Raw genomic sequence first — 14563 nt, 5'->3', positions numbered from 1 at the left:
TACTACTCTATTGTTCTTATTAGTTATGTATTTTATAAATAGTATAGTATAGTGAAGTCACTCAGTCATGTCTGACTCTTTGCAACCCCGTGGACTGTAGCCTACCAGGCTTCTCCGTCCATGGGATTCTCCAGGCAAGAATACTGGAGTGGGTTACCATTTCCTTCTCCAAGGGATCTTCCCGACCCAAGGATTGAACCTGGGTATCCCACATTGGAGGCAGACGCTTTAACCTCTGGATATGTATATGTCAGTCCCAGTCTCCCAATTTATCCCTCCCCACAAGAGCCAGTGTTTTGCGTGTTGAGGGATCTCCAGTAGCAAATGATGAAAACCATTTGGTAGAGACGAGGCTTACTTGAAATGTCTGCAGGAAACCAGGGGGAAGTAAAACATTCAAGACTCTGGCTTGATGTTCAGAGAATGATATTTATGGGATATATAAAACTGAGATAATACTAATAACAGAGCCCATTTATTTCCTTCTCAGATGTTGAAGCATAGAAAAAAACAGGAGACAGACCTAAGTTTACTGAAAGGTGGAATCTAAAAAGACTGAACTTTTATTCTCCTTTTTGAGTCCATTTAGTATATTTTATAGACCTAACATTCCTAGCTAGCAGTGCTAAGAATACAGAAAGCCTCATCTCTATGGAGAAGATCTGGGAAGCCTGTTGCAGTCTGGAAATCAGAGCCAAAAGAAAACAAACAAGAATTCATTTCTGCCATTAAAATTGCAAACCATCATTGTTGCAATCTACTATAATTTCCTTTCCTAATCTAGATATATTTTGTATGATTTTGAAAGCTGTTACAACATTTGTTATTCAAATTAAAACATGTGTTGTAAGTGAACTGGGAAATTTGGTAAGCATCTCATTTTGAAATTTCCAATTGACCTCCCCAGCCCTCTTACATTAAATGACATAAAACAAATCATGCAGACCATGTCCTCTGCAAGTTCTTTCCCTCAGAAAAAAGAAAAGACGTTTGTTAAGATCGCTAGACATTAAACAACAATCACCAAAAAGATAAAGTGCTCATATAACCACAGAATTTCAGAGCTGGGAACAACCTCAGACATCATCTGGTCTAGTGGCACACAATTTCATCTGCCCCCTGAAGCTTGTTGACCCAGAAGATCTATAAAAACTGTTCTTTCTAGAACCTTAATAATCCTATACCTATGCTCGTGTTCTGTCACTCTGTCGTGTCCGACTCTTTGCGACCCTTTGGACAGTAGCCCGCCAGGCTCCTCGTCCATGGGATTTCCCAGGCAGGAACACTGGAGTGTTTTGCCATTTCCTCCTCCAGGGGATCTTCCTGACTCAGAGACTGAACCCACATCTCCTGTTGTCTCCTCTGCAGTATTACCACTTCTGCTATTCGTGTTTTGGAGTTTACAACACAGGTTCTTTCAGCTCAAAATCAGACAGAAAGAGGGAGAGGAAGGGAGAGGGAAGGAAAGAAAGAGAGAGAAAGGAGGAGAGGAAGAGAATAATTGCTACTCGAGTTTCAACACACTTTTTAGAAACCCCAAAACTGAGAATGCTTTGGTATAGATGAGAGTTTCTCAGCTTTGGCATTACTGACATTTTAGACTGGATAATTCTTTGTTGTGAGGGGGCTGTCCTGTGCACTATAAGATATTTAGCAGCATCCCTGGCCAGTCTCTCCCTTGCCAGTTGTGACAACCAAAAATATCTAGCAACATTGTCAAATTTGGGCCAGGGGTGGAAGCGGGTGGACCACATTATTCCTGGTTGAGAACCATTGATATGTATGGTTTGTGCAGAAACAAATAATAGATAAAATGTCTGATGATTGAAAAGCCAGTTCTCTACTCATCATACACACAACCTCTCCAACACTGAATGTTATTATTTCGTGAAGACCTTTTCCTTGAAGTAGCAGCTGTCCTGATAGTACTCAATCAGAATGCTCTCCAAGATCAGTATGCCATGTTATTTGCCAAACAGCTAGACAGAAGAGTCCTATTCTAGTCCTGGAGCTGCCAACGTGGGATGTTACAGAAAATAAGAAAATCTAGGTTAAATTCTGTGGTCCTGATTCAGAAGTCACTGGGCTTCATCAGCTTTTGCATAATCCTAGAGTTGAGTTGGCCATGTGGGTGTCATCTTCCTTCTTTGGGGCTCCCTGTTCATCATCCAAGTGCTTAGGAGTGGTCAAATTCAAGAGTCTATCAAGGATATAGTAGTTACTCAGCAAATATTTGTTGAATGCTTTCATGAAAGATGTTTTACTTTGGGTATTTTGCCTTTTGGATTGGACAATTAAGCACTTTATTGTGCCAGAGCTAAACATATCCTTGTTCAAATCAGTTGAAGGATAGGCTATCTCTTAGAAAATCTCAAAGGCACTCGTATTTCATATTCCACAATCCTCAAGTTTAAAAAAAAAAAGTGTGTGTGTGTGTGTGTGTGTGTGTGTGTGTAAGCACACACCTGCCTTGTCCAAAGTATAGAAGCAGTCAAAGGTGTATAGACAATACTCTGTCAATGAAGGACCGCAGTACAGTCCAGGGTCTGTACTGGTGTGTTAAATATACCATCTCTTTAGTCCTCACAATAATCACACTGTGTAGATGCTAAGCACAAGGAAATATATTGTTCAAGGTCAGACAGCAGCTACAAGGGAAGCAGAAATTCAAATCAAGGTCTGGCTGAGTTTTCAGCTGCCTGAGCCCGTTTACAAGCCTCCCTTGACTTACTTGGCCCTTGTGCCCCAGGCCTCTGTTGCCTATTGAATGGAGAACTGTCTGTCCACAGCTGCCCTGCCTGGTGAGAGCCTATGCAGAGACGGCCCCAGGACCCAACCAGACCAGACCTGCCGGGGCTTGGTGCCTTTCAGCTCTTCTAGATCCACACACTCTGCTGTTCCCTGGAGCATGTGATCTGGCTTCCAGGGGCTGCCGTAGGGTCTAGGCAACCAAACCAGAGGTGGGGGAACTTAAACTCTTCTTAAAGAAAACTGGGACCAGTGGAAGACTATAAACTAAAAGACAGCATATATATGCCTCTCCCTTCCTTCTCCCTCAGACTGTTCTGAGATATACTGGTTCCATTTAGTCTTTCTGGAGACCAGCTGTGACTTCTTGTGAAACTGGGGCCCAGATCAGTACTATGTCACCTTACATCTGCTTTGCTTCTTGCTTTGTCTCAGTTCCCCTTTTGCTTCAAACTTACTGCCCTGGCGTTACACACACACACACACACACAGAGCCCCCAGTAAAGTGTTAATCTATAAGTTTTGCTTTGGTTCTGTTTTTTAGGGTACTGTGGCTAAAACATAAGCTTTAATTTATAAAATAACATGCTATTACCCATCTTTCAAAAGTCCAGGAAAAATAAAAACAAACCTTCTATTAGTAGAGCTTACCTCATACTGATCATAGCTGACAAATATTTTGAAAGAAAGAAAAAGAAGCCATGGTCTACAGGTGTGGGAAGCAGTGCATTAAGGTGGCACTAATCTTGCCTTTGAGAAACGCTGGACTGGAAGAAACACAAGCTGGAATCAAGATTGCCAGAAGAAATATCAATAACCTCAGATATGTAGATGACACCACCCTTATGGCAGAAAGTGAAGAGGAACTAAAAAGCCTCTTGATGAAAGTGAAAGTGGAGAGTGAAAAAGTTGGCTTAAAGCTCAACATTCAGAAAACGAAGATCATGGCATCCGGTCCCATCACTTCATGGGAAATAGATGGGGAAACAGTGGAAACAGTGTCAGACTTTATATTGGGGGGCTCCAAAATCACTACAGATGGTGATTGCAGCCATGAAATTAAAAGACGCTTACTCCTTGGAAGGAAAGTTATGACCAACCTAGATAGCATATTCAAAAGCAGAGACATTACTTTGCCAACAAAGGTTCGTCTAGTCAAGGCTATGGTTTTTCCTGTGGTCATGTATGGATGTGAGAGTTGGACTGTGAAGAAGGCTGAGCACCAAAGAATTGATGCTTTTGAACTGTGGTGTTGGAGAAGATTCTTGAGAGTCCCTTGGACTGCAAGGAGATCCAACCAGTCCATTCTGAAGGAGATCAGCCCTGGGATTTCTTTGGAGGGAATGATGCTGAAGCTGAAACTCCAGTACTTTGGCCACCTCATGCGAAGAGCTGACTTATTGGAAAAGACTCTGATGCTGGGAGGGATTGGGGGCAGGAGGAGAAAGGGACGCCAGAGGATGAGATGGCTGGATGGCATCACTGACTCGATGGACTGGGAGTTTATGATGGACAGGGAGGCCTGGCATGCTGCGATTCATGGGGTCACAAAGAGTCGGACACGACTGAGCGACTGAACTGAACTGAACTGAATCTTGCCTTATCTGCCTAACCACCATATGCTTTTCTCCCTCTTGCATTTAGACAAAAGGCTGTGTTAACACTTGTTTGAGTACCAGGACTCTGTTTATCTGACTATGATGAGCCTGTGTAGCCTAGTATGATGGATTTAGTAGCCTAAATTCAAGCCCTACTGCTTCTGCATATTTGGTGTTTGACTTGAGAAAGTAATAATACCTGCATAGATATTTCCTCACCTGTAAAATAGAAACAAGATAATCTGCCTCACCTTTCCCATGGGCTGATGTGACACCGTGAGAGTATGTTGAAGCATCACACAGGTGTGCTTTAACTGTGTGAGGGGAGGTTAGGTAATAACTTTCTAATTTAGTCTTCTGAATTCCCATCACTAAAAATAATGAAGCACTTCGGTAAGAAAATGTAAAGGAATAAAACTTTTAAATCTTTTCAGATATGTTTAAGGTAATAATTAAGCTTAAAAACCAAGATGGACTAGGGACTTCCCTAGTGGTCCAGTGGTAAGACACTGAGCTTACACTGCAGGGGACACTGGTTCAATCCCTAGTCTGGGAACTAAGACTCCACAAGCTGTGCAGCATAGCCAAAAAATAGAGGAGAAAAAAAAGCTATGATGGAATAAAAGAGACTGGATTTTACCTCCCACATGAAACAAACAAACAGAAATAAACATAAAATATATTTAAAAAAACAATTTTAAGACAGTGATGTCAGACAATCAGATGATTCTCCAAGAGAAAAGAAACATGTGATGGGCCCTGTGATTGCCCTCAGCTGACCACTGGAGAATTTCCAGGCTACAGCGCATGGAGAGGGAAGCTCTAGGGGGAATGGCGGACTTCACGAATTGAGCAGATGGAGCTCAGACCCCCAAGAGACCAAGGTGGCTGGAGTTCAAAGGACAGAGTATCATAGATACAAGAGATGCACAGAGAGAAAACTCTGGAGATCTGCAGGATCCAGCAGAGTACAAATCGGGGCACACGTGTGAGGAAATTGCGCAAAGCTGAGGGAAAAACAACCCAAAAGGATCAGCAGGAACAGTAGCTGGAGCTCACACTGGGCTAAGAAGAGTGCCTGTTTCTACCAGCCCGACTGAAAAAAATCCCTTAATTCACAAGGTACTGGCAGAGTACTTGAAAAAAATTTGCCACAACCGTGGGAAATAGTTAACCATAAACTAAATACTGCTGTGGTCAAGTCTAATAAATCTTAGACACATGGCCTGAAAGGATCAAGTTGTTTCCAATAATTAAAATTCATTCCAGAACAAAGCTCAAAAATATTTATAGAAGTTATTATAGTTGTATTTCATATGTTCAAAACCTTGCATTTCATATCTTCAGAACTCTATAGAGAGTTTCTAAGACTCAAATCAAATATCTGTGGATAAAAACTACAGTGTTCAAGGTAAAAGACGTCTGCTGTTGCTGCGCTAAGTCGTTTCAGTCATGTCTGACTCTGTGCAACCCCATAGACGGCAGCCCACCAGGCTCCTCTGTCCCTGGGATTCTCCAGGCAAGAATACTGAAGTGGGTTGCCATTTCCTTCCCCAATGCATGAAAGTAAAAAGTGAAAGTGAAGTCGATCAGTCGTGTCGGACTCTTCGTGACCCCATGGACTGTAGCCTACCAGGCCCCTCCATCCATGGGATTTTCCAGGCAAGAGTACTGGAGTGGGTTGCAACGTCCTTCTCCCAAAAGACGTCTAGGCTGGAATAAATAGTATATCCATACAATGAAATACTACTGAGCAATGAAAAGGAGTGAGCTTGATAAAATCTCAAAACAGTTGTGCTAAAAGAATCCAGACAAAAACGTTTCAAGCTGTGCCATTCCTTTACTTGAAATTCTAGAAGATGCAAAGTAATCTCTAGTGGCAGAAAACATATCAGTGATTATCTGATGAGGGGGCAGAAGGAAAGCATTCTCAAGAGGCACAAGGAAACTTTAGGGAGTGATGGAGGTGCTCACTATGTTGATTTTTATGATGGTTTCACAGGTGTGCACAGATGTCAAAGCTTATCATTTTGTACACTTTAAATATGTGCAGTTTATTGTATATCAATTATAATTTAAAAAACTAAAGAGACTAAAGTGAATTTCTAAAAACCATTGAACAACTTGGGAAATAGAGGATTTAAAAATGTAGCCACATTTAATGTTTAAAATTTTGTAAATTTTAGAAAATGTTTCAAGATTTAAATCTATAATTTTTGTTACATCTAAACCTATAGTGTCTATAGACTATACCTATAGAATAGCATCTATATTTGTATAGTAGCTAAAATTTGTTTGAGGGTTCTCTCTTTTTCCTTTTTGTAGCAACAAATTAGAAAACCTATTCCCCCTGTTGATTGGAAATATTTTCATGAAGGAGGATGGGGGAGTATTTCAAAACAAAACTAAGAATCAGAAAGGCACAAGTTATGAATTTTTCCAAAGCTTGTTTTAGAAATTAAGAAAATTATACCCATTTTTCTTAATCGTAAGTGACTGCACACTTACTCTCTAACACCCCTTTCTGTTTGATATGAGGTCTGGGCTTGAAAAATCCTCTAAATATCTGATTAAAGACTCCAGGACTTTAATTCCTGTTGTCCTCCTTCATTAGAGATGCATGCTCATTATATTTTGGACTGAATTAATTTATGTATTCTCATGCTCCCAACTTGTCTGTCTTGATTTCTCCCAGTTTGATGCCGACCGAGATGAGGATGAGGTGTTCTATGACATCAGCATGGCAGTTGACAGCAAGTTATTTCCAAACAAAGAGGCTGCAGCAGGTAAGTCATCATGTCCTTTGGGCTACAGTACACCCTGCTCCCCTGCCAAGTGTCTGGGGCTTTGTAGTAACGCCAGAGCTCAACATACTGCTGTAAGGTTGTGAGGATGATGCTGTCCTCAGAGCTTTATACCTTCTGGTTTAAAAATAAAGGTACAAAACAACATAGAAAAGAGCCATATATCTGGTTCTTATGGTTGCTGCCTTTCTTCCAGTCATTGCACAGGCAAATTAGCAGGTAGTCACAATATAGCATAGGATCTACGTTACTATGGGATTTCCCTAGAGGCTCAGATGGTAAAGAATCTGCCCTAAATGCAGGAGACATGGGTGGGAAAATCCCCTGGAGAAGGAAAGGGCAACCCACTCCAGTATTTTTGCCTACAGAATTCCATGGACACAGGAGCCTGACAGGCTACAGTCCAGGGGGTTGCAAAGAGTCAGACATGACTAAGCAACTAACACTTCACTACTTCTGCTGCTGCTGCGGCTGCTAAGTTGCTTCAGTTGTGTCTGACTCTGTGCAACCCCATGGATGGCAGCCCACCAGGCTCCTCTGTCCCTGGGATTCTCCGGGCAAGAACACTGGAGTGGGTTGCCATTTCCTTCTCCAATGCATGAAAGTAAAAAGTGAAAGTGAAGTCGCTCAGTCGTGTCTGACTCTTCGAGACCCCATGGACTGCAGCCCACCAGGCTCCTCCATCCATGGATTTTCCAGGCAAGAGTACTGGAGTGGGGTACCATTGCCTCACTACTTCTATGTTACTATAATTTTTAAAAGTTAATCTAATCCATAACTTGAGCACAATCAAAGTTACAACTTCTCCAGGCTGCCCTAACACATATATGTCTCTCCTGAACCGCCAGGGAAAAATCCTCCCCTTGGGTCTTCTAGATGCCCCCATTCCAACCCACTGCCCCTGTTGTGGCCCTGACTCTTCTCTTTCTATACCTAGAAGTTTGACACTGTCTATCTGCTCAAGTAGTCAGTACTCACAGTTCCATCCTTGACCCTTTTCTCACTCTCTTATACACTTTCTCTGCATCAACTCATTGTCCCTTATGGTTTCAACCATCACTTCTACGTGTTTGACTCTCAAATCTTTGTCTCAATCCTGACCTTTCTTCTCAGTTACAGCCTCAGTGAATAAAGACCAAAAGTTCTGGGCTGTAAAGAAAAAGGCTAAACACCTAAAATTTTAAGCTGTATTTGAAGCTCACTAAGAACAGGTTTTAAGAAAGACTTTTTTTTTTTAAAGACAAGGCAGTAGTCTTTCTGGGCAAACCCACAGAGCACAGAAAACTGATATAAACTCCCTTGCCTGATTTTCCAGTGATATTTACAGAAAGATAGCCTGTTACAGGAAAGAAGGAATATGGAGAAGCATATCAGATCATGTAAACAAGAGTACCACTGCTTCAAAAAAAGTTGTAGACCTATGTTTTTTGTTTATTTTGTTTTGTTTGACCACCCTTAGGGTAGTTCCCTGACCAGGGATCGAACCCAAGCTCTCTACACTGAAGAACAGAGTTTTAACCACTGGACTACCAGGGAAGACTTGACACCTGTGTTTTTAAGTTAATATTTAATTCATAACATTCATTTTAGACCTCTCACAACAAATATCTATCTGATAGATACCTTCAATTTCCAAACAGCAGAGCAGAGGAGAAAATTTAAACTGCCCCTTCTTTAGAACTTCCAGCACTTTATGATTCTCAAGTAGCATTTCTCCAAAGTGGCCTCATCCTACAGTGATGTAGCTGTGCTGTATAAAGTACATTCAGTAAATTCTGTCTTCATCCTCTTCAGGTCCCCTTGGTAGAGTGCACCAAGAAACCCCCATAGCAGGGGTTTCCAGGGGCCCCTCCTGCCTTCCTACAGCTCTGAGCTTATGAACAGAGAGGTCTGTGTTCACAGCCACAACTCCCTAACCCCCCTCCATTCCCAAGACTGCTGAAAACATACAAGACCTCTACTCAGCCTTAGAGTAAACCCCTTCTATCTGTCACAGCCCTGGTGAGTGAAGTGTTCCCAGGAGAGCCTGTGGTAAACTGGAAGTAAACCTATCCTTACCAGAGGCTGCCACTTCACAGCCCCAGACTATTGTTCAGTTCAGTTGCTCAGTTGTGTCCGACTCTTTGCGACCCTATGGACTGCAGCATGCCAGGCCTCCCTATCCATCACCAACCCCTGGAGTTTACTCAAACTCATGTCCATTGAGTCGGTGATGCCATCCAACCATCTCATCCTCTGTTGTCCCCTTCTCCTCCCACCTTCAATCTTTTCCAACATCAGGGTCTTTTCCAATGAATCTGTTCTTCACATCAGGTGGCCAAAGTATTGGAATTTCAGCTTCAGCATCAGTCCTTCCAATGAATATTCAGGATTTATTTCCTTTAGGATGGACTGGTTGGATCACCTTGCAGTCCAAGGGACTCTCAAGAGTCTTCTCCAACACCACAGTTCAAAAGCATCAATTCTTTGGTGCTCGGCTTTCTTTATAGTCCAACTATCACATTCATACATGTCTACTGGAAAAACCATAGCTTTGGATTAAAAATTTACTGAGCATGGCCCCGCCCATCAGAACAAGACCCAGTTTCCCCCTCCATCTGGATGGATGAATTTAACTCAGATGACCATTGTATCTACTACTGTCGGCAAGAATCCCTTAGAAGAAATAGAGTAGCCATCATAGTCAACAAGAGTCTGAAATGCAGTACCTGGATGCAATCTCAAAAATGACAGAACAATCTCTGTTCATTTCCAAGGCAAACCATTCATTATCACAGTAATCCAAGTCTATGCCCCGACTAGTAATGCCGAAGAAGCTGAAGTTGAATGGTTCTATGAAGACCTACAAAACCTTCTAGAACTAACAACCCAAAAAGATGTCCTTTTCATTATGGGGGACTGGAATGCAAAAGTAGGAAGTCAAGAAATAACTGGAGTAAGAGGAAAATTTGGCCTTGGAGTAGAAAATGAAGCAGGGCAAAGGCTAATAGAGTTTTGCCAAGAGATGCACTTGTCAGAGCAGACACTCTCTTCCAACAACACGAGACTCTACACAAGGACATCACCAGATGGTCAATACCGAAATCAGATTGATTATATTCTTTGCAGCTAAAGATGGAGAAGCTCTATTCAGTCAGCAAAAACAAGACTGGGAGCTGACTATGGCTCAGATCATGAACTCCTCATTGCCAAATTCAGACTGAAATTGAAGAAAGTAGGGAAAACCACTAGACCATTCAGGTATGACCTAAATAATATCCCTTATGATTATACAGTGGAAATGACAAATAGATTCAAGGGATTAGATCAGATAGACAGACTATTGTTACCATTAAAGAATGGACCAGTGTTTCTGGATCCTTCTCTCTTTCCAGAGAAATCAGAAGCCTGCACCAGTAGGTAAAATCTCCCAGCTGATAAACATCAGTGACTCAGTGAATTAAAGAAAACATGTCCATGGGTTCTGCTCTGTGACTCATCAGTCCCCAGGTCTTGTGCCTTGGCTCTTTCCTTCTCTCTGAATCCTCTCTCTACATAATCTCAGCTGCTCCACAGCTCCCATATCACTTCCAATGATGAAGTGTGAATGACTTTCAATTCCTTTAAATTTTTTAAGTAAAAAATTGTGTGTATATATATATATATATATATATATCCGTCCCATCACTTCATGGAAATAGATGGGGAAACAGTGGAAACAGTGTCAGACTTTATTTTTGGGCTCCAAAATCACTGCAGATGGTGACTGCAGCCATGAAATTAAAAGATTGTATATATATATATATATATATATATATATATATCTGGTCCCATCACTTCATGGGAAATAGATGGGGAAACAGTGTCAGACTTTAATTTTTGGGCTCCAAAATCACTGCAGATGGTGACTGCAGCCATGAAATTAAAAGACGCTTACTCCTTGGAAGGAAAGTTATGACCAACCTAGATAGCATATTCAAAAGCAGAGACACTTCTTTGCCAACAAAGGTCCGTCTAGTCAAGGCTATGGTTTTTCCTGTAGTCATGTATGGATGTGAGAGTTGGACTGTGAAGAAGGCTGAGCACTGAAGAACTGATGCTTTTGAACTGTGGTGTTGGAGAAGACTCTTGAGAGTCCCTTGGACTGCAAGGAGATCCAACCAGTCCATTCTGAAGGAGATCAGCCCTGGGATTTCTTTGAAAGGAATGATGCTAAAGCTGAAACTCCAGTACTTTGGCCACCTCATGCGAAGAGTTGACTCATTGGAAAAGACTCTGATGCTGGGAGGGATTGGGGGCAGGAGGAGAAGGGGACGCCAGAGGATGAGATGGCTGGATGGCATCACTGACTTGATGGACATGAGTTTGGGTGAACTCCAGGAGTTGGTGATGGACAGGGAGGCCTGGCGTGCTGCGATTCATGGGGTCGCAAAGAGTCAGACACGACTGAGCGACTGAACTGATGTATATATACATGATGATTTGATTCATGAAATGATTACTGTGGTCCAACTAGTTAACATACCTGATCTTTTCATTGTTGTTGTTCAGTTGCTCAGTCATGTCTGACTCTTTGCAACTCCACGGACTGCAGCATGCCAGGCTTTCCTGTCCTTCACTGTCTCACAGAGTTTGCTCTAACTCATGTCCCTTGAATCAGTATGCCATCCAACCATCTTATCATTTGTCTCCCCCTTCTCCTCCCACCTTCAATCTTTCCCAGCATCAGGGTCTTTTCCAATGAACCAGTTCTTCCCATTAGGTGGTCAAAGTATTGGAGCTTCAGCTTCAGCATCAGTCCTTCCAATGAATATTTAGGGTTGATTTCCTTTAGGATTGACTGCTATGATCTCTTTGCTGTTCAAGGGAGTCTCAACAATCTTCAACACCAAAATTTAAAAGCATCAATTCTTTGGCTTTCAGAGAAGTATTAGAGGAACTTTTATCTACAGATTCCCATCACTGCCCAGAAATCCCAGTCTTGCAGGAGGTTCCCTCTATTTGGTACTCAAACTGAGAGGAGGGTCTTCCCAAAACTTCAGATTGAAGATCCACTAACAGGGAAAACATCTTTACCATTGTCCCAGAACACAGTATGCTTAGCCTTCCAGTACCTCTGAAGCCAATGTATCTTCTTCTCAATTAAATTTAAGGGGACAACATTTCCAAAGACCGTTCTACATCTAAAGCTAGTGACGGTGAGTGATCCTGGGGGGTTCTATTTCAGCTCACACCTTTGTTATCTATGGGAAGGATATTTTTAAATCTGAAAAGTAATTTAGAAATTCGAATTATGGGGAAAAGAAAGCCATACTACCCCTTTTACAAAATGTCCTGATTTTGCTGTCTTTTTTGAGTATTAAGATCATTGTAGTTGTTTTATGTGTTAAATTGTCCAGTGAAAGATGCAAAGTGTGTACATATGGTTATATTTACCTCCCTATTTTGTATGTCAAGCCTTAAACTATTATTAAAGGTACCATTTTCAGCAAACCAAGCAACCAGTAGTAAAAGAAAATGAAAGCTATTCAGTCATTATCTGAGCAGATAATGACATCCTGTCTATTGCCTTCTATGATCTATTAGTACTGTTTCCAAGAGCAACAACACGTCAAGAAATTCCATCCCTTGATGACACAGTAACATTTCTGTTAAAAACATTTTATTAGGAAAACCAATCTTTTCTTCCTTATGAGCAGGAGTTGTTTATTTTTTAAACAAAGACTGTTCATTCTCCCATTGATGAAGCTAGTTTTCTAATAATCTTGTTCCATTTTCAAATATTAATGTGTGACATCTCTGTTGACTGGGTTGTTTAAGACCCTTTCATGTTGTAGTTTATTAAAACAACTAAAATAACAGTTTCTAATTAAATAAGTAGGACACAGGAACTGAAGCAGCTAACTATTCAGTGAGCCTCTGTGTTCAGGTCATGTTGCTCATTTCCAAGGAACCACTTTAAAGTCTAAGGGGAGGGCATCATCTAAATACTTATCCCCACTTCCACTAGTCAGTGGTGAATCATTTCCATGTTGTGGAAGTAACAAAAGCTAATTAAAGTTGGCATTGCCTTTAACAAAGCTGTCAGTAGCAGCCACCTTGACCTTCACGAGCTGGAGAGACACCCCTTTATTCCACTTTCCATTCTTCCATTTCTGCAGCCACTCAGTGACCCATCTCATCATCAATCACTCACTGTTTCTGTTTTCTCAGAATGTAGAAGGGACAGCACACCCCTCCGGGTCCTCCCCTGTAGAGCACTTTAATAGAAGATCATGTATACAAAACCTCTGGGATTGTGTCTGCTTGCAACTTGGAGTCAGTAGCCTGTGTTAGAAATGGGAGCTGTGACTTCTCTTCATCTCACTCACTTTCTGCATGACCTTGGCCAAGCTATGTAACTTCTCCACAGCTCATTTTCCTCTTTTCTAAAGTGACAGAGTAGAATTCTGTGAAATATTAAATTCTAAAATGTCTATGATCCTATCAGAGAGAAGTATACATTTTATTCCTGAGCTCTTTACTGCCTCCCAACACTAAAGTGCAAACTGGTCTTCCAGCTGGACCCTGAGACACCAAGTAGTTTGGCCCTAAGATACACCTTACAAAATTTTTATTTGAAAAATGCTTAAAGAACAAAGATAGGAAAATTACATCTTCTATTTAAAAATCATATATATAATTAAAGTTTCCATATCACCCCTACAGGCACTTTAACACTCGTGTTGCCAAGGGTATCACCAAGAATTGAGGAGTACATATTTATTCAACTATATGCGGCAGCTCTACGGTTCCTTTCCAAAATGATTTGATGGGTCAACCTTCTTCATTTTGAAAATCTTTATTGTACTTCAGTTTTTTTTTAATTACAGACACAATAAACTATCGTGTTCCTGTTTAGTATTTAGTTGATTTGATGGTGGGCTAGTAGTCAATTCTGTGAACAGCAGGGGTAATGATGAGAAGAGAAGAAGAAATGAGGAAAGACTGTGTGGGGACATACCTTGGTTCTTTTTCTAAAAGAAAATATGGAAGTAGCATCTCTAGGAGAGGTCTATATCTGAGAAGTGTGTGAGATGCTTGACACTTTTTTTTAAGAAATTCATCTTCATTTAACATTACTCATTGCATGTTCTGAACAAGAGTTATTTTGCAAGGACAAGTTTACAGTGAAGCAGAGTGGTTGGTTTCTTCACAGGTCCGTAGCATTTCATGGGCAGCACTGAATTCTGTCTTTCTGGCTAGTTAGGTAATATAGATTGCCCAGCAGGAAAGGCTTGTTAGATGAGGATGATAACTCAAGTGTGCTTCAGGAGCCCCATTATGAAAATTGCTGGCCTAAGTGTAAGCCTTGGTCATTAATGGATAAGTAATTCAGTATAACCTGTAGTACCTGGGGGTAGAAACTCTGTATTAACAGATTAAGTTAACCTG

At 41.3% G+C, this 14563-nt stretch overlaps 1 protein-coding gene across 2 annotated transcripts in view; it reads left to right on the top strand.

The window, feature by feature from the left end:
• The window catches only part of AK5 (adenylate kinase 5), a 259170-nt gene that overhangs the window by 121039 nt on the left and 123568 nt on the right, over positions 1–14563 (top strand). For both annotated transcript variants that reach the window (XM_070367844.1, XM_005896804.2), the window contains exon 7: positions 7042–7132. In XM_070367844.1, coding sequence (XP_070223945.1) covers positions 7042–7132 — 91 coding nt within the window. The remainder of the gene's footprint in view (positions 1–7041; positions 7133–14563) is intronic.

This window comes from Bos mutus, chromosome 3 (genome assembly GCF_027580195.1).
Source record: "Bos mutus isolate GX-2022 chromosome 3, NWIPB_WYAK_1.1, whole genome shotgun sequence".
Taxonomy (NCBI): domain Eukaryota; kingdom Metazoa; phylum Chordata; class Mammalia; order Artiodactyla; family Bovidae; genus Bos; species Bos mutus.
The sequence above is the reverse complement of the archived record's forward strand: the minus strand, read 5'-3'. Positions and strand labels throughout refer to the sequence as shown.